The 26,885-nt window shown below is 35.3% G+C and overlaps 4 protein-coding genes across 4 annotated transcripts; 2 read left to right on the top strand and 2 right to left on the bottom strand.

Annotated features, from left to right (window-relative positions):
* Positions 1 to 1,774: 1,774 nt before the first annotated feature.
* On the top strand, positions 1,775 to 2,712 carry LOC121246269 (protein RALF-like 32). The gene is made up of 2 exons (XM_041144376.1): positions 1,775 to 2,294; positions 2,388 to 2,712. Exons 1-2 carry the CDS (start codon positions 2,071 to 2,073, stop codon positions 2,458 to 2,460), a joined length of 297 nt encoding a protein of 98 aa, XP_041000310.1. The 5' UTR covers positions 1,775 to 2,070; the 3' UTR covers positions 2,461 to 2,712.
* Positions 2,713 to 6,788: 4,076 nt separating this feature from the next.
* Positions 6,789 to 7,193, top strand: LOC121241113 (protein RALF-like 32). The gene has a single exon (XM_041138770.1). It carries the CDS (start codon positions 6,789 to 6,791, stop codon positions 7,191 to 7,193), a length of 405 nt encoding a protein of 134 aa, XP_040994704.1.
* Positions 7,194 to 10,928: 3,735 nt separating this feature from the next.
* Positions 10,929 to 12,989, bottom strand: LOC121235531 (probable xyloglucan galactosyltransferase GT14). The gene has a single exon (XM_041131880.1). It carries the CDS (start codon positions 12,792 to 12,794, stop codon positions 11,268 to 11,270), a length of 1,527 nt encoding a protein of 508 aa, XP_040987814.1. The 5' UTR covers positions 12,795 to 12,989; the 3' UTR covers positions 10,929 to 11,267.
* Positions 12,990 to 25,350: 12,361 nt separating this feature from the next.
* Positions 25,351 to 26,376, bottom strand: LOC121241037. The gene has a single exon (XM_041138662.1). It carries the CDS (start codon positions 26,374 to 26,376, stop codon positions 25,351 to 25,353), a length of 1,026 nt encoding a protein of 341 aa, XP_040994596.1.
* Between the last annotated feature and the right edge of the window lie 509 nt (positions 26,377 to 26,885).

Here is a 26,885-nt window from a genome sequence, read left to right as displayed (position 1 = left end):
TTTCTCTTAGTCAGCCACTTCTATTATTCATATAACTCTTAATGCAAAAGTGTTTACAAGCTTACTGAATTTGATAGATAACATCAATGGCAGCAAAACTCGAACATCTAAAATTGTATAGGGCATTACCAAGTTCAGAAGGATAAGGCAATCCTATAATCAAATCAACACATGTATAGTGAAGATCTTTGGCAGCCCTCACTTGCAGCGCAGATTCGACGTACCGGTTCGAGGCACTTTGCATAAGCTCCATCGACATCATCATTGGATTGTAAATCCCCTTTAATAACTTGTGAAGGACCAATGAACATATTTTCAAAGACATATTTACTACGTCTATGCCAAATACCTCTGAAAAGGACTGTCATCTCCTTCAATAAACCAGAATTTAGCTTAAAACAGAGCCTATCCCATATATTTATAAAATCCTCTGCCATGACACTCCACTCCTGCACAGCACTTTCCTTCTCAGCCCATACATCATTCACAACCATGCATTGCCATAGAGCATGTAAAATTGTCTCACATTCAGACTTGCATATCGGGCAATTATCATTGTTTCCAACATTCCTCTTATAAAGCAAAGCTTTTGTAGGAAGAGAGTTGGTACATGCCTTCCATAATAGATAATTGATAATTCGGCCACACATGGGTTGTCTAATTTATCACTTATGGGGTCCGTTCCTTTTTTTTCCAATTATTTTTATTTGTCAGAAAAATTTATTATTTTATAATGTTTATCGTCAATTAGGTGTAATTAGGTAATTCTAATATAAATTTATAGGGAGAATGTTTTCGATGATTCTTTGGATGGCCTTAAGATTTTGTATGATGTAATTTGTTAGATGTAGAGAGGGATATAAATTGAAATGAATTGATGTTTAATATGCAATTTATTTGTTTAAATAAGTTGGGGTCTAATTTGAAAAAAGTGGTTGTAATTTTTATGTGCTATTTAGCTGATATTCACAGGGAGAAACTGCAAATTGACCATTCAATCAACATGTTCTCTATTTTCTTGATTGAATTGGATACTCTAATGCAGAGAGATAGAGTCATCATTAAATATTTACATGAGGTTCATATTATCCGAAAATCTTATGTAGATAATCTTACAACAGGGTTTTGCTGCAAAGTTTCCTACATCATACACCACACAATACCACACCTGTTTTAAATTTGTTTTTTGAAATTTTACTCCTACTAAACTAATCGAGTTTTTATACTAATCATCCTTACACTATATATTTACTAAGAAAAAAAAATCAAAAGCTAAAAAATCAAAATAAGTGTATGATATAAGGATGATAAGTAGAATTTTCATTAAAATATGACCTAAGGTTCATATAATGTATTTATCGTTTCTCTATAATTGAGCCATTTAATTTGATAGGAAATTCTACATGTCAATGACATTCTTAGGCAAGTTGGAAGGAGTTATTATAATAAAAATGATAAACGCACATCACTTTTTACAACATATTATACAATCATGTTTTAAAATGAATGGTAGTCTAGTAAAATATTGTATAAAAGTAACATCACTTTACAAAGATACCCTCACTTTAAAACATATTTTGTGAAATATGTTATGAAATGTGTTCTGTAGATATCATTGCTCTGTTAGTATAATTATTAGTGTTTTTTTTTTTTTGGTTTGAATGAGGAAGTATCCTCAGACGCAATCTGTCGTTTAGTTCAAAATAATTCACTAAACGGAGACATAAGATCACGGACTCAACTCTGATTTTGCCTTTAGGTTTTGAGCAAGTGGTGTGGCCTTTCTGGCTGATGATGGCCCCACGTCTGTTCCAAAACACCATTCATCACCACATATTGCTGAAACGACACCAGAATCAAAACAAAACACTGTCATGACCTCTGTGCATGCAGGATTATAGTGATGGACGATTTACATACAGTCAGTCATCCTCAATAATGGAACATTGATCGTATTTTTCATTTGATGAGAAACCGGTTGTGCACAAAAAGAATGAAAGCTGCCTCCAAGAGAATCCCTTTCCTTGTTTCTTGTGGTGATCAGAGGAAGATTACAACTGATATTCGTTGATGGGAAACGTGTTCATGCGCACAAAAAGAATGAAAGCAGCCGCCTTGCTTCTTTTGCTTGCACCACTGTTACTGGTTCTTGGCTCGTTTTATGCAGTTGCTGCTGGAGATAACAACAATGCCGATGAGCATGGACGATGCACTGGTTCGATTTTAGAATGTGGGGTCGAAATGGCTGATCATGAAGAGTTAATGGAGAAGGAATATTCGAGCAGAAACACAAGGTTTGTTGCAGCACAGATCAAATACATAATTCCAGATGTTTTCAGGGCCGATCAGCCTGCCTGTGGCAAAGTAACAAGAGGTGATTCCTACAGGAAAAGTTGCCTGCCTCCACCTTCCAACCCTCAGAACAGAGGCTGCTCCAGCTACTACAGGTGTAGGAGGTGACCTACTTGGTTTTTTCTCTTTATAATTTGTCTTGTAGTTTTCATTTGAGCCATTATATTTACAAGTTGGTGTGGATGATATATTCTTCACACCGTTGACACGAAATGATTTAATTTATAAAAATAAAAAATTTAAATCATATTATGTCAGCAGTAGAGATCAATATATCTTATACATCGACTTGTAAGTAGAAAAACAATTTGCATATCATTCCCTCTTCACATGAATCCAATCCTTGGCAATTCTTAATAAGTTTTTATTTATTTATTTATTTTTAAGATAAAAAAAATATTAAAATAAAGAAATGCATGTCTGTGGGGGTAAGGATGAGAGAAAAGGATCCTAAAAGTCTGGTGATTGAGACGTATGCTTCCTCCAATCGAAAGTGATGTTCCAGACATCAATACAAATTATACAACCCGATCCAAAGTACTCAAACGGCACAGGAGGAGAATGGGGGCCCAGGAAGGCCCAAGACTCGGCCCAGGTTCTGATATAAAGTTATGAGGTGAGTCTGCAGTCTGAACCAACCTGACGAATCTGGCAAGCAATGAAAGAGTGATTGAAAATAGTGTGTCCAACGCAGAGTACTTGACACCCCATTACTTTTCATTCTAATCTACTTTCGTCGATTTTATAGTGTTATCTCTCTCGCTCTCTCTCTCAAGTGTCAAGTATACTGTGCAAGTTCTTTATAAAAATAATTATAAAAAAATATGAAAAATTTACTTTTTCTCGATGGATATATATTTTATAAAAAGAGTAATGATATACCTATAATATTTTATATAATATATTGTACAATAATATATTAAATAAGGAGTACTTTTATAAAACTTCTTATAAAAATAACATAATTTTACAAAAATACCAATCATTTAATATATTATTATATAATATGTTGTACAAAATATTGTGAGTAAATCATTTTCTTTATAAAAATATTGTATATTTGACACTTGCAGCATTATATATATATATATATATATATATATATATATATTATATATCTGAAGTAGTTGACACCCACGTGATAGTTGGATGTGGATTGCTACCAAATGAGGTGATCGGACTTGTTTGATTTTCTTTTGAAAAATGCTGGATATAAGCAACATGCGTAGCCGCTGCGCAAACGGTGCCTAAGTGAAAAATGAAACGGTTCGTTTTGGGCTTGATGAAACGACTCGTTTTGGCTCCCAGTCTCCTCTCCCTCGTCTTCCCCATTCTCCTCCCTCCTTCGTCTTCCCCAAATCATTCATCATCCAAATCATCCACCTCCATAGCGATGATGGCATCTTATTGGTGTTCCCCCTGTCCCAAAACAAAAGTTCTGAAAGTTGGCGTCAAAGCCAGAGGTACCCTCCAAGTTATTTTTCCCAAAATTCATCTCAGGGGAGCAAAGATTTGGTGTCATCTCTAGCCCAACAAACAAATTAAGAATAAAAGTTTCTCAAAATTTTCCCAAATACCAATAAAGTCCATTTTTTTTTTTCTCAGGAAAGCTCGTAAACAAAGTCCTCTTTACGTTGCAAAACTATGACAAAAAGATCACTTTTTTCAAGGGTCCGGAAGAAACCCAGATGTTCATTTTAGAAATTAAGCTCCAGAAGAGGTATTATAGGGCATGTTTAAGGATTTAAAGAAAATCCATTTGATTGAATTGTTAACAAAAAGTGGATAAAGAAAAAAGGTTTCCAATGCTAACCAACGCAAGTTTCATTCTTGAGCTTTGAGACAGTGCATTCCTTTTCCAACCCCAAGACTGCATAGAAGTCATTGCTCGTCTTCTTCATTTTCCATTTTCCAATAAGCCACCACACAATATAGAGAGCTTAAAAACACAGGCAGCACAACACAAAACAAATCAAACAAAACCAAGACACTTTTTTTTCTTGTCGACGAATTCACACAACCTACTGGCCTAGATATCAGACAAAAGCATGACCTCCTCTATAGGAAGAGAACATCCCCCCCCCCCCCCCCCCTTTCCCCCCCAAAAAAAAAAGAAAAACGCTGAGAGTCTGTTGAGAGTTAGAAATGGGAAGACTGAAAATGCTAAGATGAAGATGAAGGAACGAACCGTTTTGAGAAAATCCACGCAAGATGCTGAGACTGAAGACGCTTTTTTTTTTTTTTTTTTTTTTTAATATACGTAGCATGGCCGATTGCCCAACGTTTGCGCGGCCTGACAGTCTCTAGAAGAACTATTTTCTTTTTTACTTTTCTTGTTATGATTCGAGCATGAGAATGTAGTGGACAATCCATCATTATTTTCACTTGCTTTTAGAAGGGAAAAAAAAACAAAAATGACTGAACAGAAAGGTCCTTTATCCTTTGAGACGGAGAATATATCGCTTTCCAATTTCCATACCATATTTGCATACAAAAAAATATATCAAGAATCGATGTTTGACTATTCTCAACCACCGGCAATCATGGATTTCAAAGGAGTAATCGGTAGATTCATAATTATTTATTAAAAAGTGGCTCCGGCCACTAAAATCATATGAGTCCTTTTTTTTTTTTTTTTTTTATAAGACTACACGAAATCTTTATTTGGGATTTATACAAAGAGAAATGATAATTATAATTATAAATGTATAAGTATCACGTAATTACTTTAAAAAAAATAAATAAATACGAAACATACATGAAAAAAATATTTTTTTAATAATAGACCTTATTTTTTTTTTTCAAAACGACTGTATGACGTTTACATATTTCACGACTATATGTAATATTACTCAATAAAATCATTTCTCAAAGCCACTTACATGAAAAAGCAATCTTATCCACATATTTTTTCTATTTAGAGTATTCTCATTGGCTTAGGCAAAACCAAAGCTAAAATCATACCTTTTGCCTTTTGCCTTTTTTATTAAAGAGAGATTCTCATATTAGATTATCTATCTATTAGTTATAATAATAATAAAATATTATTAATTTAATATTTTTATAATATTTTTATTTAATATTTTTAACTTATTTTTCTCATATTTTACAATTCAAATCTATTATAAATTGTATGAACCCAAACAACTATATAAATATATATAAATAATAATGAGTGGTGCAGCTATTACGTAGAAACAAAATGAGATAGAAATTAATATAAATTATTTAATAGAGGGTGAATAGTAACCATACCAAATATAGAGAGTTAGGAGAGATTTAGATAATGAATTGAAATAAGATAGATGAAAGTGAAATAAAATATTATTAGAAAATTATTTTTTAATATTATTATTATCGTTTTGAGAGTTGAAAAAGTTGAATTGTTTATTGTATTTTGTGTATAGATTTGAAAAAATTATAATGATGAGATGCTTTTTGTATCCAAACCTCCGATTCCTGTAACTAACAAGGAAAATATTTATTTTTTACCTCTTTTAATATACACCATTTTTAGGGAGAAGAAAAAAAGGTGAACTTGTAAATCGGACTGGATCGGGTTGAACTAGTGGGTTTGGTCCGATATCGGGTTTGGTCCGGTTCGATATCAATTTTATTTTTCTCAAAATCGGTCAAAATTGATCTGGTTTTGATTTTTCTTTTTCTAACACTAGACCAAACCGGACTGGACTGGTTCATATATATATATATATATTTTTTTTTTAATTTTTTATATTATATAAAATATTTTTTATATGATTTGTTATATTATAATTAATTTTTATATATAATTATATATAAAATAATTTTGTATTATATGAAAAGTTACTAATTAATATAATATTAAATTTAAAAATCTCATATATATAATTATATATTATCACTATAGTATATTGTATTAGCATTTATACTAATACTATTTCACTATATATTATAATATATTATCATTATATTATTATATACTATAATATATATTATATTATATATACTATATAACATACCAGAGAAATAAGACCGAATCGAACCGGAACCGATAAAATTAAAAATATCGGCTTAGGAATATAACCGGTACAATATTCATTTTTCAAATCTCAAAATCAATATTTACCAATTCTATTATAAAATATGTCTAAAATTAGATCCAACTTGACCGTTAGACTCTCCGTTTTAAAGGATTTGACTAGGGAATGTGAATGCTCTCGTCTCTCATAATTAAGCACTATAATATATAATGGGTTAGGTTTTATCTCACCACTCATTATTTTCCCCAGCAGCAATATTTGAAAATGAAAAGAAAAAAAGAAACGAAAACTAAATAAATAAAAGAGATATCGTCGTAGACTCTGTGTAGTAGTGTGGCTTCCACTAGACCATCTCTGCAAAAAGTCCCATACTCTGAAGAGCTTTAAACTTGGAAGAGTAGAAGCCAATCAGAAATGGAAACAAGGCCTAATATTTCTTGCGTGAAGTCTCTCAAATTCTGCTGCCTTCTTGTTCTGGGCCTCGTCTTTCTCATCAACCCTGCTGCATCGGCGAGCTATGCTGATTATTCCCACACAACATGCAACGGTTCGATTGCAGAGTGCAGCGAGGAAAGAGAGCAGATGATGGAGTCGGATATAAGTAGAAGGTTTCTTGCACAGCAGAAATCCATATCATATGGAGCTCTGAAGCCGGACCAACCAGCCTGCGGCGGCGGAGCTAGAGGTCAAGCTTATAGTAGAAATGGAGGCTGTCTTCCTCCCCCATCTAACCCTCCAACTCGAGGGTGCTCTGCATATTATCGTTGTCGGGGGGCGCGGGCGGCTCCTGATTTAAACTTCATATATGCTATCTCATGACATCGTGATCCAAGCTCCAAATCTGTAATCTGTTTGATTTTCTTACTGTTGAATTCAAACACCAAACTATATATATATATATATATATATATATGTCCAAATTATTGCCAGAAATTATACTTCTGCAACTCTCAGACAATCACAATTTTTATATGGAAGTTAATCAATGAGTAACTCCATGATTTGTTTGCATTGATTTTAGTACGTTTTGTAAATTAACTCTTTTCCATCTTTCATTTGAGCAACTCAAAATTATCATAAGTGTCTTTTTCACGTTTGATTGAGACCCCTAGCAGTCATAGCTGGCGTCCACTCGAGTTCTCCACTGGACCAAAACTGATATCACTTCTAATCTGTTAACGATTCAGATCACTTGAGGGATGTCTTCTGAGTGTTGGAACTATTATGGGTGTCATCAGATACAGACAGGCTTGAAATTTGAGACCCTTTATATGTCACACATGCTAAGACCTTATAATCTAATTGATGCATGCATGCATGCATGCTAATTTATGTATTCGGCATTAACATTAGGCTTTGAACCAGAATGTTAGTAAAAGAGAGAGTCATGTATTCTTGGTTCTTTGTGAGATATATAACATGATTTTTACAACCTTTTGGCACATCACGGCATATCACAGTTATTACTAACAAAACTGACTTTCCAATCTCAAACCGAAGTAATAAAATCATCCAAAACATCTAAGATCCACTGCTGGTGCATGTTCAATTTGAATTGCAGAACAGAGATCAAAATAAGAGATTTTCTTAGAAAATGATTGCTTTTTTCCACAACCATACAAGTGATTTCTTCACCATGAGTGAAAATCCAGATCTACCTAAACGAAACCTTCTTTACCTCCGGGACATTGGACGAACCATCACTTCAGCAACCAGGCTAGCAACCTGATATGGGCAGAAAGATCAGGACCATTTACCCAGTGTTCTATACCATATTGTGAGTTAATATCATTAAAATCCAGGGCCATAATCAATGTATAGAACAACCGCATCAAGAATCATGCGTTAAGCAGGCACTGCATATATAACTCACTTTTAAATTTTGTCCTGAAATTAAATGTTATGCCTATACGAATTAACTATGGCTCCACCAGCGCAGACTAAATGACCAACTTAAAGATACACAACAAACAAATTATCTGAATCTTCATGCATTTACAGAATGTTTCCTTCCCCTCACCCCTTCCATTTTTGTGATATCGTTTGCCAACAGAAAAAGTTCAGAGGAAGTTCAATGACGCGTAGCAAGGAAGGAGAGGACAGAAGATAAAATTCATTTGTATTTCCTTTCACAATAGTCTGAAAGTTATTGGTTATAAATTCAGGCCTAGATTTTCAACTTTTACAAAATTGATAGCTGAATTTCAAAACATGTACAAGCAGGTAGCTCCCTCATTTTCTCGTTCAAAAAGTTTATATACAGTTATTTTTTCGTATTTCTTAACCACTCTACTAATGTGATTGATTCTGTATTAAAAAAAATTGACATAGTCAATCACGTCAATGAAATACATAAAAAATATACAAAAATGACGATATATAACAAAACTCTTTCTCTTTAGCCTAACAAGATATTTCCACATGTCAGTGTATGATTGGCTGATGTGGCATGGCATATTGACGTTAGATTTAAACCAATCAAAGACTAACTCGTAACATGATTAGGATGTTACATGGCAATCCTCCTTAATGGGAGATTTATGCAAATACCTAATTGCCAGTTATTTTAAATTCAAGTAGCAATTTTTACTTATTACAATTTGGCACACGCTTGTGAACTTCAATGATCTCCAGAAGAAAGCACATGCATTTGCAATGGTGTCAATTTATGAAGTCGCTTCATATGAATTTTAACATTACATGATAAATTTGAGCATATTGTTAGGATATTTGTCTTTAAGAAAAATACCTTTTAAAAAAAATTAAATGACTAGGCATAATATAAATATGACCTAAACCCATGCATGAATTATCAATATATATATAATTATATTTCATTTCATCTTTTTACTTTTGCCGGTCTATTCATGCCATTTAAGTTTAAAAAAAAAAAAAAAAACAACCCTTAACCCTTCCCTTCAAATACTTCCATTCTAAAAATTAGATTCAAAATTTTAGTTTTGTCATAATTTTTGCAAATCTTATTTTCTTTTCCTCATTTTCTTGGCAACCAAATAGGCCGAGAAAAAGAAAATCCCACCGCCTGGCCATGCTGGAGGGCCTATCTCCCAGCTGCTCCATCCAAAACATAACCCTACTGGCTACTGCAGTCTGCAGTACTGTCGGGTTCTTGAAAGTGATTATTATAAGAATCTGAGACTGTTGATTGATGGGGTCATATGGATGGTCACATGCTAATTGGCATGCCCACATGAATTAACCAACCTGAATCAACTGCTCTAAATTTACCAATGAATCCACACCAATTGGGGTCGAATTTATCGGAATTGGGAAATGAAAGACCAAATTGACAAGACTACTCATAACTAGACAAACTTTAGATGAAGAATACTTAAATATTTTATTTGAAAAGAGGAAAAAAAAAAGGGGTCACAGCACCAAGCTCCTGTGTAATTAGTTGCATCACCGATCGACCATAAAGTATAAACAAATTTGGGCGTCAAGACGGGGATCGGGCTGCAGGCAGGCATACATGCACGGTCTACCCTACATAAGTCATGGTCATTTATCAGAGTCATGTCCAGCCAAAATGGTTACAAGTCACACAGTACTCACATGCACCCATGACATTGGGTCCCCAGTCAAGTGTCGGCAAACGGGTATTTCTCTTTTGACTTGGACAGATCTTTCAGATGAAGTTCTTCTTTTTTACTTGTATGCTTATTATAATATGATACACACAAATGGTAATTGGTATCGGGTCATGTCCAAGAATAGGGTAATCAGGGCATCTTTACATATCTATACCTGACCTTTCGATGCTCCCAGACACATATTGAGAGTCCCACAAGAATGATAATGTACTGTTGAGTGTTGATTGATTATATTCCTCATATGCCATTGTGGCTGTGTATTTGAAATTATGGCATAATTGAGGTAACATTCCTAATTCAAATAGGACTGCGCAAAATTAGAACGTCGTCTCTGCATTGATCCACGCGATTGCCTCTCATTTAGTCAATGATGCAACAGTAGCAATATCGATATGCAAGTATGGTGGGGGATGTTACGAAAATAGATAGAGAAATTCCTGGTTCTCCCTTTTTTTTTTTTTTTTTTTTTCCTTTTTGTCTTGTCTGTCGGGAACCTCTCCAAGTCAGGTCCTTCAGATTCACATCTGCAGAGTAAACTCCGGTTCCATGCACCGTACCTTTAAAATTTTTCAACACAAAACTGGTTAAATCGTTGATTTTTTATCAAAAATGTGATCCCAAAAAATTATTTGTACCCATAAAGTGTTGAAACCTTGAAGGGAGTGATACCCAAGACCTCCAAAGCCTTCACCACTTTGGCCAACATGTTTAAATTACTGGTAAATTCTCAATCTTTCAGCCGGAAATTCTGCTGATTACTAGCAATGCTCGTTGTTAACTAGTACTGTACCATGAAAGCCAAGCCAAATTTTGCATAAAGTGAATTTTTCATTGCATGTACATCCAGACAAGAATTGAGTGTGCTGCATGCTATTTGCTTGCTTTAATATTCTCCATAATACAAAGCACAACAATAGAGAACGAGAAAAGGTGCCAGCCATTTGAAAAGGTTCGACATTATCAATATATTTTCGCACTACCTCTGAAAGATTCAGAAGGGAATATCCACAGGCCCCCTACATACTCTCTCACCATCACCACAAACAGAATTACAATGAACAAAAATAATAATAATAATAACAAGAACAGAAGAAGTTGAAGTTGGAAGTAAATAAAATCATCGACAGGATGGAGTATATGCTCGTGTATATATATGCTTGAGCCAAGACATATATGAGCACTGACTGATATATAATCCTACATTGTACTACTAATTTTGTTTTGAAAATTTGTTTCTGTCCTGGTTCTTCTTTTCTCTTGGTACTATATGAATGCTACTTCAGAATAAGGGATCCTTTTCATATTCTTGCCACTCAGAAAATGTGTACTTATAATCATCTCCTTCTGCAAAACCGACACTAGGATCCTTCCCCTCCCTAATTACACACCTAACTCTTTCTATCCTCTCAAGAACTCCCTTCACTGCTAAATCAAATGCATCCTCGAAAGTCTCTAATCTGGACCTGGGATCTGCATAAATTATACTTGGAATGAGCCCTATAACTTCCTCTCTCATGGCCAATTCTTTGTCCTTTGAAATCCCAAGCAATATCTTCTCCACGCTCCCATTCCAGTTTTTCACATCCTTAACAGGTATATACACAGAATACTCGGTACCATTCCCTGGTAGATGCCACATATATTGAGCATAAGCAGTACCGGGATGAAAGAAAACCGGAATACAACCAGCCAAAATGGAGTCAAAAATGGATCGCCTAGTGTAGGAATCCCCCGGAGGCTGTAAACAATAAACCGAGCTCCGAAACACCTTCATAAGATTAACTGGGTTGTCACACTTGTTCCCATCTGAACTACAATTTATAAAGTTGCAAGCTTTTGAAGATCTGCATTGTTCAATAACCACACCTCGAACAGAATTGCTGAGGTCAGGACGCGGTGCACCAGCAAAAGTAAACAGATAACTCCGGTCTTGGGTTCTCACACTGCTTTGCCACTCTAAGACTTGACTGTCTTTGAAAGGATGAAAGTTTGTTGGATATGGTGTTGCAAAATCATTTTTCCAAGAGCTTGATTCAACCGACAACATTGTCATGTTCTGGGATTCAGGCAGAAACCTAAACTTGGTACCCCAATCGGACGCATCGTCTGTTTGCCTTCTGAAATCCCAAGAAATCCTCCCCGCAACCAAGAAATGGTCTCTGCCCCACATTTTCTTCCACTCCGGTCTTTCTACCAGCCAATTGAGAAGGTCCTTCCCAGGGGAGTCCCTCACGGATATGTTGGGACTCCACAGGTATTGACTAATATCTAGACCAGCATAATATGGCACAAAAATTGCAGAGGCCAGAGACGAATCATTGGTCAAGCACTCGTACTGCTTCATCTTGTTGTGGAAAATGACTTCTAATGAGAATTGGTTCGTGGAAAACCAACTCTGGTTTGACAAAACCCCTTGGGAGTTCTCAATTTCGGTACCGAGACCCAAGTTCGCCAGGTAGGGGCACATGTTGGAGTTGGTCCCTCTGGTAAGAGACTGACAATTCTTGAGCAAATCATAGTTAAACCGGCTTGGCAGATTATGAACATAGACATATCTACCCAGGCAAGTATCTGCATCACTCTCTTCTTCTACGCTTTCGTCCGTGACAGACTGATTGGTGGCTAAATGGGTTTGGTTCTCCGAAATAACAACTGGGTTTATTTGGTCGAGTGAGAAAGGGAGGTCAATGTCGGCAGGCCTCATAGTTGAATAATCAAAGTGGAACAGTACGAAGCAGAGAACAAAGAGGATGAGGAAGACTAACCATAGTTGATGAGAGCATCTTCCGGCGATTGCGTTCTCCATATGCCGATAAAGTGAGTTCCAGCCAAAAAAACACCTATAAATTAAATGCCATTCCTTCCCAAAAGAATTCTCAGAACGGAGAAGAGCAGAGGCAGAGAGAGCAAGAGAAGGAAAAAGAATCGGGAAGGTTGTTGTGTGCTTATTTAAGACCTGAAAATGGGGAATTAATGATGGCTTTGCAGTTTGCTAAGCCCAATGGCTTCAGGGTGAAAATGAATATATTTTTGGGCAAAGCTTCTTTTGCTTGGAAGAAATGGAAATTGAGTTTGCACTTTGCAATAAGGAATAGGGAACAAACGTCCGTTACTTTCTTGGGAACTTAAAAATTGTCGTCGGACACTTTAATGTTTATTTATTTATTTATTTTAAAAAACAGCTTCTGATAATTTTTAGGACTTATTTATTTATTTTGACTAAATATATTAATTAAAAAATAATTTTATACAATTGCCAAAACTCTAAAAATCCATACTTTGTCTTTGTCTATTCCTTTCTAATTTTAAACCTTAGAATTCAGGGTTCAACTCTAAAAAAAATAATGATCCATACCATATCTCATTTTTAGTTTTTTATCCTTTTATTTCCAGAGAGAAATGCCTAAATGATTGCCCAAACTAGAAAAATCTGAAGTATATTGGCATTATATAGCCCCTCCCCGGGACCTCTCCTATCTCTAATTTTCTATGGATCATAGGGGCAGATAGATACGATCTGTTCCCCCAGACTCTTGGTATAAATAGCAACTTTCAGATACGAGAAATTCTCTCTAATCTCTAGACTCTTTCATTTATTTGTAAACTTCCAAAAAATGATACTAACTTTGGCATCAGAGACTTTCCGGCCCCAAGACTGCTCTATCCTAGCTGCTTTCTTCTCCATTTTCACAAGCCAAATTCTAAAAACCTGAGTTGCTGAAACCTAATCCAAATGCATATGAAACACGATATTAACAGTGATATCAAATTATTAATCTCAAAGACATTTTATCATTATCTTCTCATGAAGAAATCATTCCACAAGGCTCTTGTCTATGAGTGAAATAGCATGCTATTTTCGTTTTTATGATTTAACATTTAAGATCTAATTAATGATTGAGTAAATTATATAATGAGTAATTGTAGTTTGAGAAATCAGACATTGATAATTTTGTGATTATATTGAAAGGAACTTATTATCTGAGTAGAGAAAATATAATTCTCTTAACTTTGATAAGGCAAATTATAAAGTCATTTTAAATGATAAACAGAGGGTGAAAACACCAAATATTTTAAATATTATCGTTATACATATAATAGAAATAATACGGTAAAAAATAATAAACTTCATCTCACTATAATACTATACACCCTATTTGATGACATATAGAGATTATGCCACGTGGGAACACTTGTCAAGAAAATGTGTTATTCGTTCCTAACATTTAAAAAAGAAAAAAACAAAAAACAAAAACAAAAACGAAAGGTATTCAGCCCTAACACTAAAAGGTTCATTTTCCTTCTGAAAAGAAGAAAAGTATCGATTTGTCACATGGACATCGTCCTCCCAAAAGGCCAAAGAAATACATTCACATGGATATTATGACTATAAACTACGCGTCTACCTACACTCAAATCACAGATCGAGTAGGAGCCGTGTTGTGGACACGCGCATGCATACGCCTAAAACCGTTGGTCCTCGGTCATGGCAAGTGTTGCAGAAGGAAATTTTATCGTCATATATTGTAAGGATTTCAAGAACTCAGCAACATCACAAATCAGGGTTATAGATTGGACACCAACAGTTGAGCTAGATATAACGTACCATGCAAGCTTTTTTCAATTATCTCTTCAAGCAAACAATTATTAAGTATTGCCCTCAAATCAAGGAAAAAATTAAAAACATGTAGAAAAAAAAATTATAGAGATTAAAATACTAAAGTTTATGTTGAAAATTGCAATAAATCATTATTGAGATAGTAAATACATGTTAATATATTTGAATAGACCATTGAATGTACAAATTATATATAGAAAATTAATAAAAATAAATATGAATTACCACTTTTGCAATGGTGCTACACCGTGAATCAAAGGATTAATTGTAAATATACTTATTGGACGAGACGAAAGAGACAATCATATGTTGGAACAGTATGTAAAAAATATTAAAAAAGATATAATACAAAACAAATGATAACGTTTTGCCTGTTAGAGTGTTCTCAATGGCTTCTTTATCTCATCCTTTAAATACATCATCAAAACTTACTTTTTTATTTATTTATTGTACATACTGACTTTTACAATACGTCATACATCAGCTTCTCTATTTTTTCTTTATATCATTTAAATATTATACTTTTTAATTTTTTTATTTATTTCAAATATTATATTCTCTACATATCATATATTTCAAATATTTTTCTATACATTATATATTTTGATATTTTCAATGTTTCTTTATGTATAATGTAATATTTTAAATTACTTAAAAAAACAGAGTAAAACGATAAAAAATACCTGCCTTTATTATTAACAATATTAAAATTTCTGCATGCATAAAAGTCGAAGGGATTATAAACGAAGTGTTAGAGATTAGATGAGAGATAAGAGAGTGTGGCCTGTGCAAAAGTGATAAAAGGGTTAAAATAAAAATAAAATAAAAAATAAAGAGGATGAAATGTGAGAGAAATAACAAAAAACTATTTAGAGGAATGAACAGTAACCTCTACATGTCACTACAACAAATTGCAGTTTTTGCCACGAAGGACAGTGGTCGGAACAAGTTTTTTTTATCAGGAAAAAACTTTTTCCACCAATTCTTCTTGTGGCTCGCTCATGCCATATAATTCATGGAGAATAATATATTACCCACCAAAGTCTCATTTCATGGCAAAAGCTATCTTTTTCCCACGAAAACATATTGCGGCAATACCTTTTTTTATCCGTAGGAAAATATGTTGCCACTCCCATAATATTAATTGGTGGGAAACTATTATTTCTTGTGAACTTATATGATTGCAACCATGTCATTTAACATCAGTGATATTGGTGGGAAAATTAACTCAAACTGGAGAAGTATATATCATTTCTTCAGCACATTGTGGGAAGATACTTTTTTCCATGACAAGTTCCTGTCATCTATAGTTTGTTGGAGTCCATTTTCCTTTTTGGTCTAATTCTTTTGCCACGAATCGATTATGTGGCAGTTGTTGTTTTCCCACGAAAATAACTGGATAGTAAATTATATGATTGTGTCAAAATCTGTTTCCTCACCCATCTTGACACTTTATAACAGTTTCTTTGACCCAATGACAACTAGTAGAAATTAAACCTTTTAAACTCCAAGTTATCCCACCAAACAATCCAGAAATATTGGTGAAGATAACACATCAAAATATAACAATTGAAATTCATGCAGCAGATTAACTTGTCAATATACATATATAACCACCATCATATACACAAATCTGCCAACATTGTTGTTACACCATCATATAGACAAATATGCCAACATTCATTGAAACCAATTAGTTCAAGGCCATTTACAAACATCATGGTTGCAACTGAAAATCCAAGTACATGAGGGAATTATAAATTCCCTCTCCAACAGCACCTATGATAAGTGCTATTGATATATAGACAAATTACTAAGGGTAATAGATGTTGCTTTAGTTTGTTCTCCAGACATTCAGATTTACCAATCTTGCTCCACAAAAGCATGGTGCTAAATGTTTCCTGATTAGCAAAAAAACACTGTGTCAAGCTAAGATACTTAATTATTATAAGGACATGACAACAGGGGTGGGAAGCTTCTATAGTAATTGTGTATCCATACCCTGAACATTCATTTTAATTAATTAACTCTAGCCCATGTAGTATATGTAGATTTTTAAAGTAAAAATCTTTACTCTAAAGATGAATTTGGAAAATGCCAATATCAATCGTCACTGTTGTTATTCCCATGGAATTATCACTATATACCTACTACCATTAATTTTATGCTATTGCAAGTACACCAGTTACATAAGGGCAGAATATAGTTTGTTATAACTTCATCCATGCTATTGCAGGATATCAATTCTATATATCCCAAAATCTGTGATCCAATCTAAATTCATGAAACATACTATTCACTCAAATCAAATGTTCAAATTCTACCAGTGACTTCTCATCTACCATAGCAATGGATTGGCTATTGTGAGATAATAAATTGTGTTCAATATTTGCATCCAAGTCGAAAATATACACATTAATATTAATAATATCACAATTGGTACTAACTAAGCACTATGAGGAGTTTTCTGATTTGCACATATTCTAAGTATTTCAGTGTGGGTTTAACCTACTTGTGCTACTTAATTTGTAGGTTATCTTAGCATATAAACTAGCCAAAAGAGCAAATGGTTTATTAAAACCTGAAACTTAAGGGGTTACAATTGAGGGTGTGTGTGATATTGAATAGAACTTGAATTTTGCATACATGATTTGAAAATAAAACAGCTACAACTATTAATTCTTACAAGATTGAAGAAATACAGCCCCAACTAATACCGTTTATCTAAAACTACTCTTCACCTCCACCAACTCCTGCTCTACATTCCATGATCCATATGGTTGAGCTGAGATTTGCTCCAACCTATAAGTTTCCAATACTAGCAATATTAGCCTACTTGATCAGTTTTCAGCCTTATGCAAAAGCAAAAGGAATCAATTAAACCAGTATATGTAACTGTAAGAGAACTTACCCTTTCATAAGAACCTAATCTGTCACTGTCAAGCTACTCAACCCAAAGTGATATCTTTTCCCCCAACAATTCAAGAGAGACTACCAACAACTCAAAAGTCAATTTTGCATCTGAATTTTTCACTACTGGTTTATAGATATCCACCCTAACTATAATATGCAACTACCAAAATGTGCATTGAGGGACATAAGTCCATGGCCATTGGATTGTTACATATCCAATAAATAATCTACAAAGAAACCCCACAAAAAACCCTCTACAAAATAGTAAAGAAAGTGAGATGCCTAAGCATCTTGATGAGTCTCTCTATGAGACTCACCACCTCCCTCAATCTCAGTCATCCGATAGTATTGCAAGACTTTCTCATGCTCAGAAAAATTCTTTTGCAACGCTTCAATATCACCTATCATCTTGTCTAGTTTGCTCTTGTACATTTCCGCACCACTCTTGTTCCGTTGATTCTCCTCCGATAGATGAATAAATGCTCTACTCTTCTTTATGGTAGGAGAGGGGTCCGGAATGACCATGTGCCTCATCCCTACTGTGTACCCAGATTTTTGTCCCAACACTTCTTTGAAGATAGTGTCAGCCGCTTCTTCAACATCCTTTTCGGACTCTTTTTCACCTAACCTCTCCACCATTAGATTCTGAAAAAAATTAATAGACAAGAAAATCAGCATTGCTGTTAAACACCTATGCAACCTATAGTCTAACTTAAATTAAATTGAACACAATCTTACATAGTTGTGTTCAGTTCCTACATTAATGAATTTACCCTTTCGTGTTGACCAATGTGTTTCCTTATAAAATGCAACCATGTTTGGTTTTGTCTCCCACTGAAACAAACAAGTAACAGTAAATTTATACCTAATTAAACATATTAATTAAGACTTATATATACCCATAATTATCACAAATCTTCTCCTTTAATATCCGTATAAAGGATTTCTGCCCACCTGTATGTTTGACTTTCAATTTTTGTTTATTTGAACTGTTTCTCCTGGACTTCTCCTGCATTTGATAAAAAATTAAAAACAAATTTACAAATAGTGTGTTTCTCGAGTTTAACATGATAAGCAAAAACCATATCTATTATATACTTCTATTTGAGGCACCCAACACTATGTAAAAAAATCAACTTACCAATATTTTATTCACTTAATACTAATCTGAAGGTAAATTACAATATACCTTGAATGTCGAACTTGCCCACCGTTCACATAGCTTTTCCCATACGGGTTTCTCCACCATGTCCGTCCCACCACGAAGGGCCTCTTCATATGATGCATATTTTAGATATACTTTGTGTAGTGCATAATGATATGCATTATACTTATAGGCCAAGCGTGTTACAACCATCTCACGATGGTTGTCTCTTGTCCAATCCAGAACAAAATCTGCCTATAATATCAAATATGCACTTCATTACAAGGGTTTGTCATCAAACATGTGTAATTAGGCCAAATGAGTAAGCAACATACTTTTGCACTTTCTTACTACAAAGTAAATAAGTCCTACCCTAACATGGTCAACGAGCTCTTGCTTCTCATTTTCAGGTACATAACTCCAACTTACATGCCTCATGTCGGCTTGTTCTTTAATAATCCCTGTCAATCGATCAGTGAATATGGAGGCATTCTTGCACGATGGCCCTCGATGAGCATCTTGTATAACCAGAGGGATCTTACCCACCTTCCTAAGTCGTTCAAATAGCGTGCCCTTCGCTGGCCCTCGACCTCTTTTCTTACTAGGTGGATCTACATTAAGACATCAATTCGCGTAACCCAATCACCTTATTTTAAACCATGAACCAGAAAAAATGTAGTACTTGTAAAGATTGTTATGAATTGACCACACCACATAATATATGCTAACTCCCCAGAAAAAAATGGTAGCCATACCTGTATTAGTGTGACTCTATCCAACACGTGCTCCACCCATTGCCTCTTGTGCACCCCCACCTCCTACGTCCTGCGTCGATTCATTTGACTCTGGCTCGTCGCGCAACATGGTTCTCGGCGGCAATGCATCTGCTTTTGGACTACTACCAATGAGAGCTCTCCCATATCGGACTTAGGCCCCCCGAAACTTTATAGATTTCACCATCCTTGACTTTGCTGGAATTTCAAACCCAACTCAGTTGTAACATGCAACCAATTTGTGAGAGAATAGATTAGATGCTATTTAACGTACTAAATATCATGTAAACTGATATTTCAGCCTCTAATTATTTTGTTGGTACCACTATACTGCCTTACTTGTAAGCATACTAAAGCCACATATGGAAAAATCAAACCAAAACCCTCGAGTTTATGGCCTCCTGCCATTAACCACATATACCCTTTCTTCCTCTGTTTCCAACTGAAAAAGGAACACCATGGACGCAAAGCCACATCTCTGAAATTTTTGTATTCTCTTTGTAAGAGAACGAGACAAAGAGAGTGAGGTGGCAGACTAACCAATTGGAAATCAAGGTAGTTTTTGGCCACGTATAGTACATCTTGTAATATTCATTTAACATATTGCATACTAACTGGAGACGAGCTAAAACAATTGGCCACTTGAATTCATATTAGTAACTGATGGGTCGAGTCAACTCACTAACCACACTGATAAATTTATTTTAAAGTTATATATGAAATAATAAAATAACAAAAGGTAACAGCTCCTGCTATTGTGTAAAACACTTTTACAAGTGTACTGAAATCCCATAGATCAAGGAAACATCTACCCTCATGACATCCAAGACCTTTTCTAAATTTTATAGTAGGTATTTGAACCTTCACTGACCTGCTTTCTAGCATGGAAGTATAACAGGGCAGATCTGTGTTTTCTACATGCATTGACATGCAAAATATTTGTCCACTGTAATAACTAAAATTCAGGTGGTAGACTATAAAAATAATATCCAGTATTCTAAAAAGATAAATAACTTGCTCAACTCAATTGTAAAAAAAAAAAAAAATGTTGTATTAAGTTGAAATGGTTGTAGGTGGCTTGTCTAAATTGCATCTAACATCATAGTACAAAAAACACAGTCACAGAATAAGGATAAGGCAAGAGAGACAAAAGGCTTGTTAGTACCTGGTTGTTGGTCTGGCTTTCGTGGCAGTAGGTGAATGAGAGAAGCTTTATGTGTAGTTTATGTACTAGGTTTTAAACTCTTGAAAATGCTTAAGTGGAAGAAAAGAAGCAGCTCCAAGCATAGGAAGATAGAGGTAAATGAGAGAATATTGAAGTGTATTTTATGTGAAGAAGATAGTTTGAAAGAAGGTTAAGTGGAAGAAAAGAAGCAGGTGCATGCAAATCAAACTTCTACCAAAGCTAATGCCACAGCTGGAACCATAGTACATACGCTGGAACAAGAACAACAGCTCAACCCCTTGGATATTTCTGGAGTTCAGAGTGTGTTGTGCTAAATTGAACCAGAGGGAAGCAACTTAGAACAAAATAAATCTTTGTCTAACATAAAGGATTTAGCGCCACCTGTCCTTGAGAAATACTTTGGCAGCAACTAGGATTTGACCCATGGCACCATTTTCCATCTAAATAAAATGACCATACAGCCCTTTACCTCATCTCCTGCTCCTTACATAGTCCAATTAGCAAAGCATTGTTATATATTATCATCTCAAAAATTACAATTTTCAGGGTCAACAGTATTCCAGAAATTGTTTACCATTTCTTTGAATACCATGACCCGAAATTAAACATCACACTTAGGCTGGAGTTGTGAAAATACCATCAATAATAAACATGGTTAGTTGCATGGACACCTAATTTATTCCATTTTAAATTCCTCTATAGTATATTGGCGTGTGTGGACGTATTTTTCTGAATTCCATAATCAAAAATTATACAACACACTTGCAAAGGAGTTGTTACATATCAACAATAATAAACATGTTGAGTTGGCAGAGCTAAAGGTTTTTTCTTCCATTTTAAAATCTTCATTAGATTTTACTGCTTACGATTTTCTGTGTAATTAAATCTCATGATTCCAGCAACACCTCAAAGCTGTATCTTTTTTAATACAACCTTAATTTCAAAATTAAGAACACCTAAATGCATAGTTGCTTATAGATTGTAATTCTAGATGTGGATTTGTTTGCATTTCCTGATTTGAATTATATGGTGTTGTATTCATATTCTTTACTTGCATGTTCGACCTGGACAATACTCCCACATGGGTATTGTCCCACAACCATCATTCTCCATCTGGGGTGCAATCCGAGAGTTAAGGCCAGTTCATGATCCCTTTGCAGCCCTCTAAAAGTTTGTGATCCTCCTCATGCATATACCTCCATTTGTGGCCTAATAGTTTTAGAGCAGATGTTTATCTAGATGCCTATACTCTAGCAACTCAAAGAACATTGACATCATCCCTCTGCCACAACTTTCGAGCCACTTGACTGAGTAGAATAGCTTATAGGGGTTTGCAGCACGTTGCCTTCTAAAATCTGCACACAAGGTAAAAACCACTGGTGAGTAACCTGTTACCCAATTTTACTAGCTAACAACATCTTGTTAAGTTATCCTAATTACAAAATATCCAACTAACAAATTTTAGTCCTTAAATGTTAAACACTGGCTTTTGCACATGGTTGGTAAGCAATTAAAAACTATGTATGCTAAATATGAGTCATTGTACATGATAACCAACCAAAACCCTTTTATAGTTATAGACAAAACTCATCCCACTAGTTTTCTTCTTATCTATGGTGAAAAGTATAAAAAACTTGACACGTATGCCTATACTGACTTTCACCCAAGTCAATCACATATATGGGTTACTTGCATGAATACACTTTATGACTCAATACAATATAGCTACTAACTATATGCAACCAAGAAGGAAATATATCAAGCATGTAATTAATAACATTGCGAAAGGAACCTATGAATGACTCGAAGAAGAATGTAGTTAACAGATGTTCAATCTTGAAGCTTATGTGTTGTAGTCCCTTTTACAACACATAAGAATTCATAACACCACAATGGGTGCGCATGGATTTGTTTGTGTTAAAATCTCTACAATGAATGGAAAAGCAAACCCAACTTCACATCTAAAATATTAAGCTTATACAAGGATGTGATTTCAATTAAGGAACAACCACGTGAATTCAATTACTACACCGACCAAGTTCATTGTTAACCAAGTCACAAAAACAAAGCTTAATATTTAAAAATCATCATAAGCTTCCTCATTCAGCTGCTTCTCAACCTTACTACCAAAGTTATCATTGGCACATACATCCTCCAAGCTCAAGTCATCGTCAAGTAGTTCATCATCAATATCCAACTCATTGTCAATTGATTGTATCGGGTCTCGACGCGATATGGAAGCTGGATCAACAGGCAAATGCTCTGAATCGTCTCGATTCAATGGATCGGGCATGGCTGGTCAATTCTCAAGAATATGGGGATAATTGTTAGTGTTATTGTCGCCATTATCATTTGAGTCACCATCTAATGCTTCTTCATCGTCCAACCCATCCTCAATAGTATTAGTTGCATGAATGTTGTAAACATTCCTACTTGTAATTTTAGGTTGACCTGCCAACTTCCCCCCAATATCGGATTATTGAGATAAAAGACTTGACTTGCTTGGGAGGAAATGACAAAAGGCTCATCTTTATACCATTGTCTGGTAGTATTGATTGAAGTCAATTTGTCCCTGACACGTATCCCTCTTCTTGGGTTGCCAATGTCGTACCAAGCGCATTGAAAGAGAAATACCTTACGCCAACCCATGTAGCGTAACTCTATAATATCATGCAACACATCGTAGAAATCAACATGGGTTCACTAATGCTCGCCATGCACAACCACCCCGCTATTTTTGAGTGCGTCGATGTCTTTCACGCTCTTTTGTTTGAAAGCGAACACCATTCATTATGCATCTAGCATAAGATGCGACCCATGGATCCGGACCACATGCCAAGGCATATATCTCATTGGTGACCGCAGTAGACATAACTGAACGCAACTCTCGAATCTACCACACAGAAGATTTAAGATGAATTAGTTATATGTGTAATTTGAGAAGAATGTAGTTATATGTATAGACGGTTTCGTCTTTTATGCGTGCTCTGAACCATGATTGGAATTGACTCTAATGCCTACAGTCGATGTCCTGAGAGCCCTCTTCTTGGATCTTGTTATAGTGCTCCCTGTCAATATATATGACCTGATCAATTACCAGAGAAAAATAACATTATATAACACATCATAAAGTGAACTTCAAGTCATTGATGATGCACTTGCTCAATGTATTACTTAATCTCCGTGCAATTATTAAGTGTATACCATTGGGCCTTGACCAATAGTGTGTCGGCTAATTTGTGGGAACTTGTTGTTCCCAATGGTCTAACCTTTTGTGAGAAAACAGATAAACTTGGCGCATTTCTTGACTCAGTTGTCCCAATACGAACATCATTGTTGTGTTCCTCGCGATTATATATAGTTTCAATATCATGGAAGTACATAAAGCAAAATGTAAGACACTCAAGATGCATATATGCCTCAACAATTGAGCCATCTGGCCGAGCTCTGTTGCCGACGTACCGCTTGAACTTCCCTAGATACCTTTCAAAAGGGTACATCCACTTGTATTGCACGGATCCTGGGACGAATGCCTCCTCTGGCAAGTGAATGGCAAGGTGCATCACGATATAAAAGAAAGCTGGAGTGAATATCATTTCAAGTTTGTAGAGAATGACAGGAATATTAGCTTGAAGACATGTCAACACTGATAAGTTTAAAGTTCAGGAACATAATTCTTTGTAGAACAAGCTTAAATCTATTAAGGCTTGACGGACATCAGACCATAAGAATTTGCCAATCACAACGGGCAACAATGCTTGTAAGAAGACATGACAGTCATGGTTTTTCATTCCATTGATCTTTCTGTCACTAGCATTCACACAACGGGCAATGTTCGATGCAAAACCATCAGGAAATTTCACTTTTGACAACCAATCACAAAAAATCCTTCGCTCATGGAAGTTTAACATGTAGCAACCAAGCCTCAAGTAATATGGTCCCCATCATGTTGTAAATGCAATTCTTTCCTTATCCCAAGGTTTGCCAAATCATGACGGGCATTGGCAGAGTTCTTAGTTTTTCCTTTAATATTTAGCAATGTTCCTAACATGCTATTGCATATGTTTTTCTCAATATGCATGACATCGATGTTATGTCTCAAGCCCAAGTCTAACCAGTAGGGAAGCTAAAAAATGATATATTTTTTGGTCCAATTGAGTTGATTGGGCATTCGTTTCCTCTTCAAAGAAGATTTGCCAACTTGGAAACATGAGACCTCATGTAATTGTTCTAGCAAATCCTTTCTCTACCCTTGATGGTAGGAGTCCATGTTCTTCACAACCATTAAAAGAGTTTTTTTTTTTTTTTTTTTTTTCAGTCTCCAACTTTGATTTGGTGGCAACTTTCGTCGATGCCCCATATAGTAATGCGTTCGCCCATATACCAACCACTGTGAATTTGTATCAGATCTACATGAAGGACATGCCATCTTGCCCTTTGTTCTCCACCCAGAAAGATTGGCGTATGCGGGGAAGTTATTGATAGTCCAAAGTAGTGCTGCATGCAAGCTAAACATTTGTCTACTGTACGCATCAAACATCCCAATACCCTCTTCCCATAATTCCTTCAATTGATCAACTAGTGGATGCAAGAACACATCAATATCATTCCTTGGTGACTTAGGGTCAGGGATTAGCAATGATAACATGGTATATGGATCTTTCATGCATGACCAAGGGAGCAAGTTGTAAGGCACAAGTAGTACCGGCCAAAGATTGTACGGCCTACTCATGTTATTGAATGGGTTAAACCCATTACTCGCCAAACCAGGTCTAGCATTGCAAGGATCATGAGAAAATACAACATGTTTGTTATCGAAGTCTTTCCATACCCTTGAATCTGCTGGATGTCACATGCACATTGGATCATCAACACTGCATCTTTATGCCATCTCATGGCTTGGGCTGTCTTCGTTGACATAAACAACCTCTGTAAGTGCAGCTTCAGGGGGAAGTATCGAAGAACCTTTTGTGGTACGATCCGCTGCTCACTTGTGCTCACAATCCACCTAGATGCTTTACATTTAAGGCATTCATTGTACGATGCATTCTCCTTCCAGAACAACACAGAGTCATTTGGGCACACTTGTATCTTTTCATAACTAAAGCCCAACCCACGCTCTATGCGACGAGTATCATTATATGAATCTAGGAATAGAGCGTCGGGAAATGCATCTTGCAAAAGCTTGATTATCATGTCAAAGGACTTCACAATCCAACCACCTATGCTCTTGATGTGAAGCAGCTTGATGATGAATGATAGCTTCGAGAACTTAGCACATCCAGGATAAAGTGGTCGTTGTGCATCGGCAACTAACTCATCGAAATTATAGTTGGTTGGCGCATTAGAGGTGCAGGATTGATAATTATCATTTGCATTTCCATCATTGCAGAAGGAATTATCCATAAACGACCCATGACGAATGTCATCTAACATCTCATCCACATCATCGATGTAGTGATTATAAGAATATGCATCATCATCTTCTTCATCAGAGAATGTAGAATTTAGGATCGGCTCCTCTTCTCCATGGGAAATCCATTCTGTATAGGTTGGATCAATCCCTCTTAAAAACAAATGATCTTCCACGATACGAATAGAGTAGAAAGCTCTATTCCTGCATCTCCTACATGGACATCTAATCTGATCAGCTGTCGATGCATGAGCTTGCACCATGGCTAAGAATTGTCTAACACCTTCATCATACTCAGTGGAATACAATCTGTCTTCAATATGCATCCAAGCCTTATCCATCTTATGCAGTTGCCCAACTAGTGGGAAAATGCTAATTAGGATAGCTTTGGCAGGTTGTGCAATGACCATCAAATAGAAAATTAATAAATATTAGTCTTCTATCATTCGGAGACCATCTTTGTATCTCATTAATTCGGAACTAAATACACATAGTTTTGTATAACAAGAATATGCCCATAGTTACAACATCAAATTAGCTAGCTGGATTTACTTAGTATGACATGATTGGCTTAAACTAAAGAAACAACTTGCTACCAATAAACAATCCTTACTCTTGTTGATATCCTTATGAGTCTCAACTTTAAATAGGAATTATGTATTAAACATTCATCGAATTCTCCTTTATACTACAACAATCAGAACCAAAAGTAATAGGTTGAAGTGTATGTTGGAATTAGATCATAATATACATGCCATGACTAAAAGCTGCATGTTGTGTATGACATAGTAGTATGCATTCAACTCAAATGATGCAAAACACCTAGTCTTTTTCAGCCAACCCTTAGAAA

The sequence above is a fragment of the Juglans microcarpa x Juglans regia genome, chromosome 1D (genome assembly GCF_004785595.1).
Source record: "Juglans microcarpa x Juglans regia isolate MS1-56 chromosome 1D, Jm3101_v1.0, whole genome shotgun sequence".
NCBI lineage: Eukaryota > Viridiplantae > Streptophyta > Magnoliopsida > Fagales > Juglandaceae > Juglans > Juglans microcarpa x Juglans regia.
The sequence above is the reverse complement of the archived record's forward strand: the minus strand, read 5'-3'. Positions and strand labels throughout refer to the sequence as shown.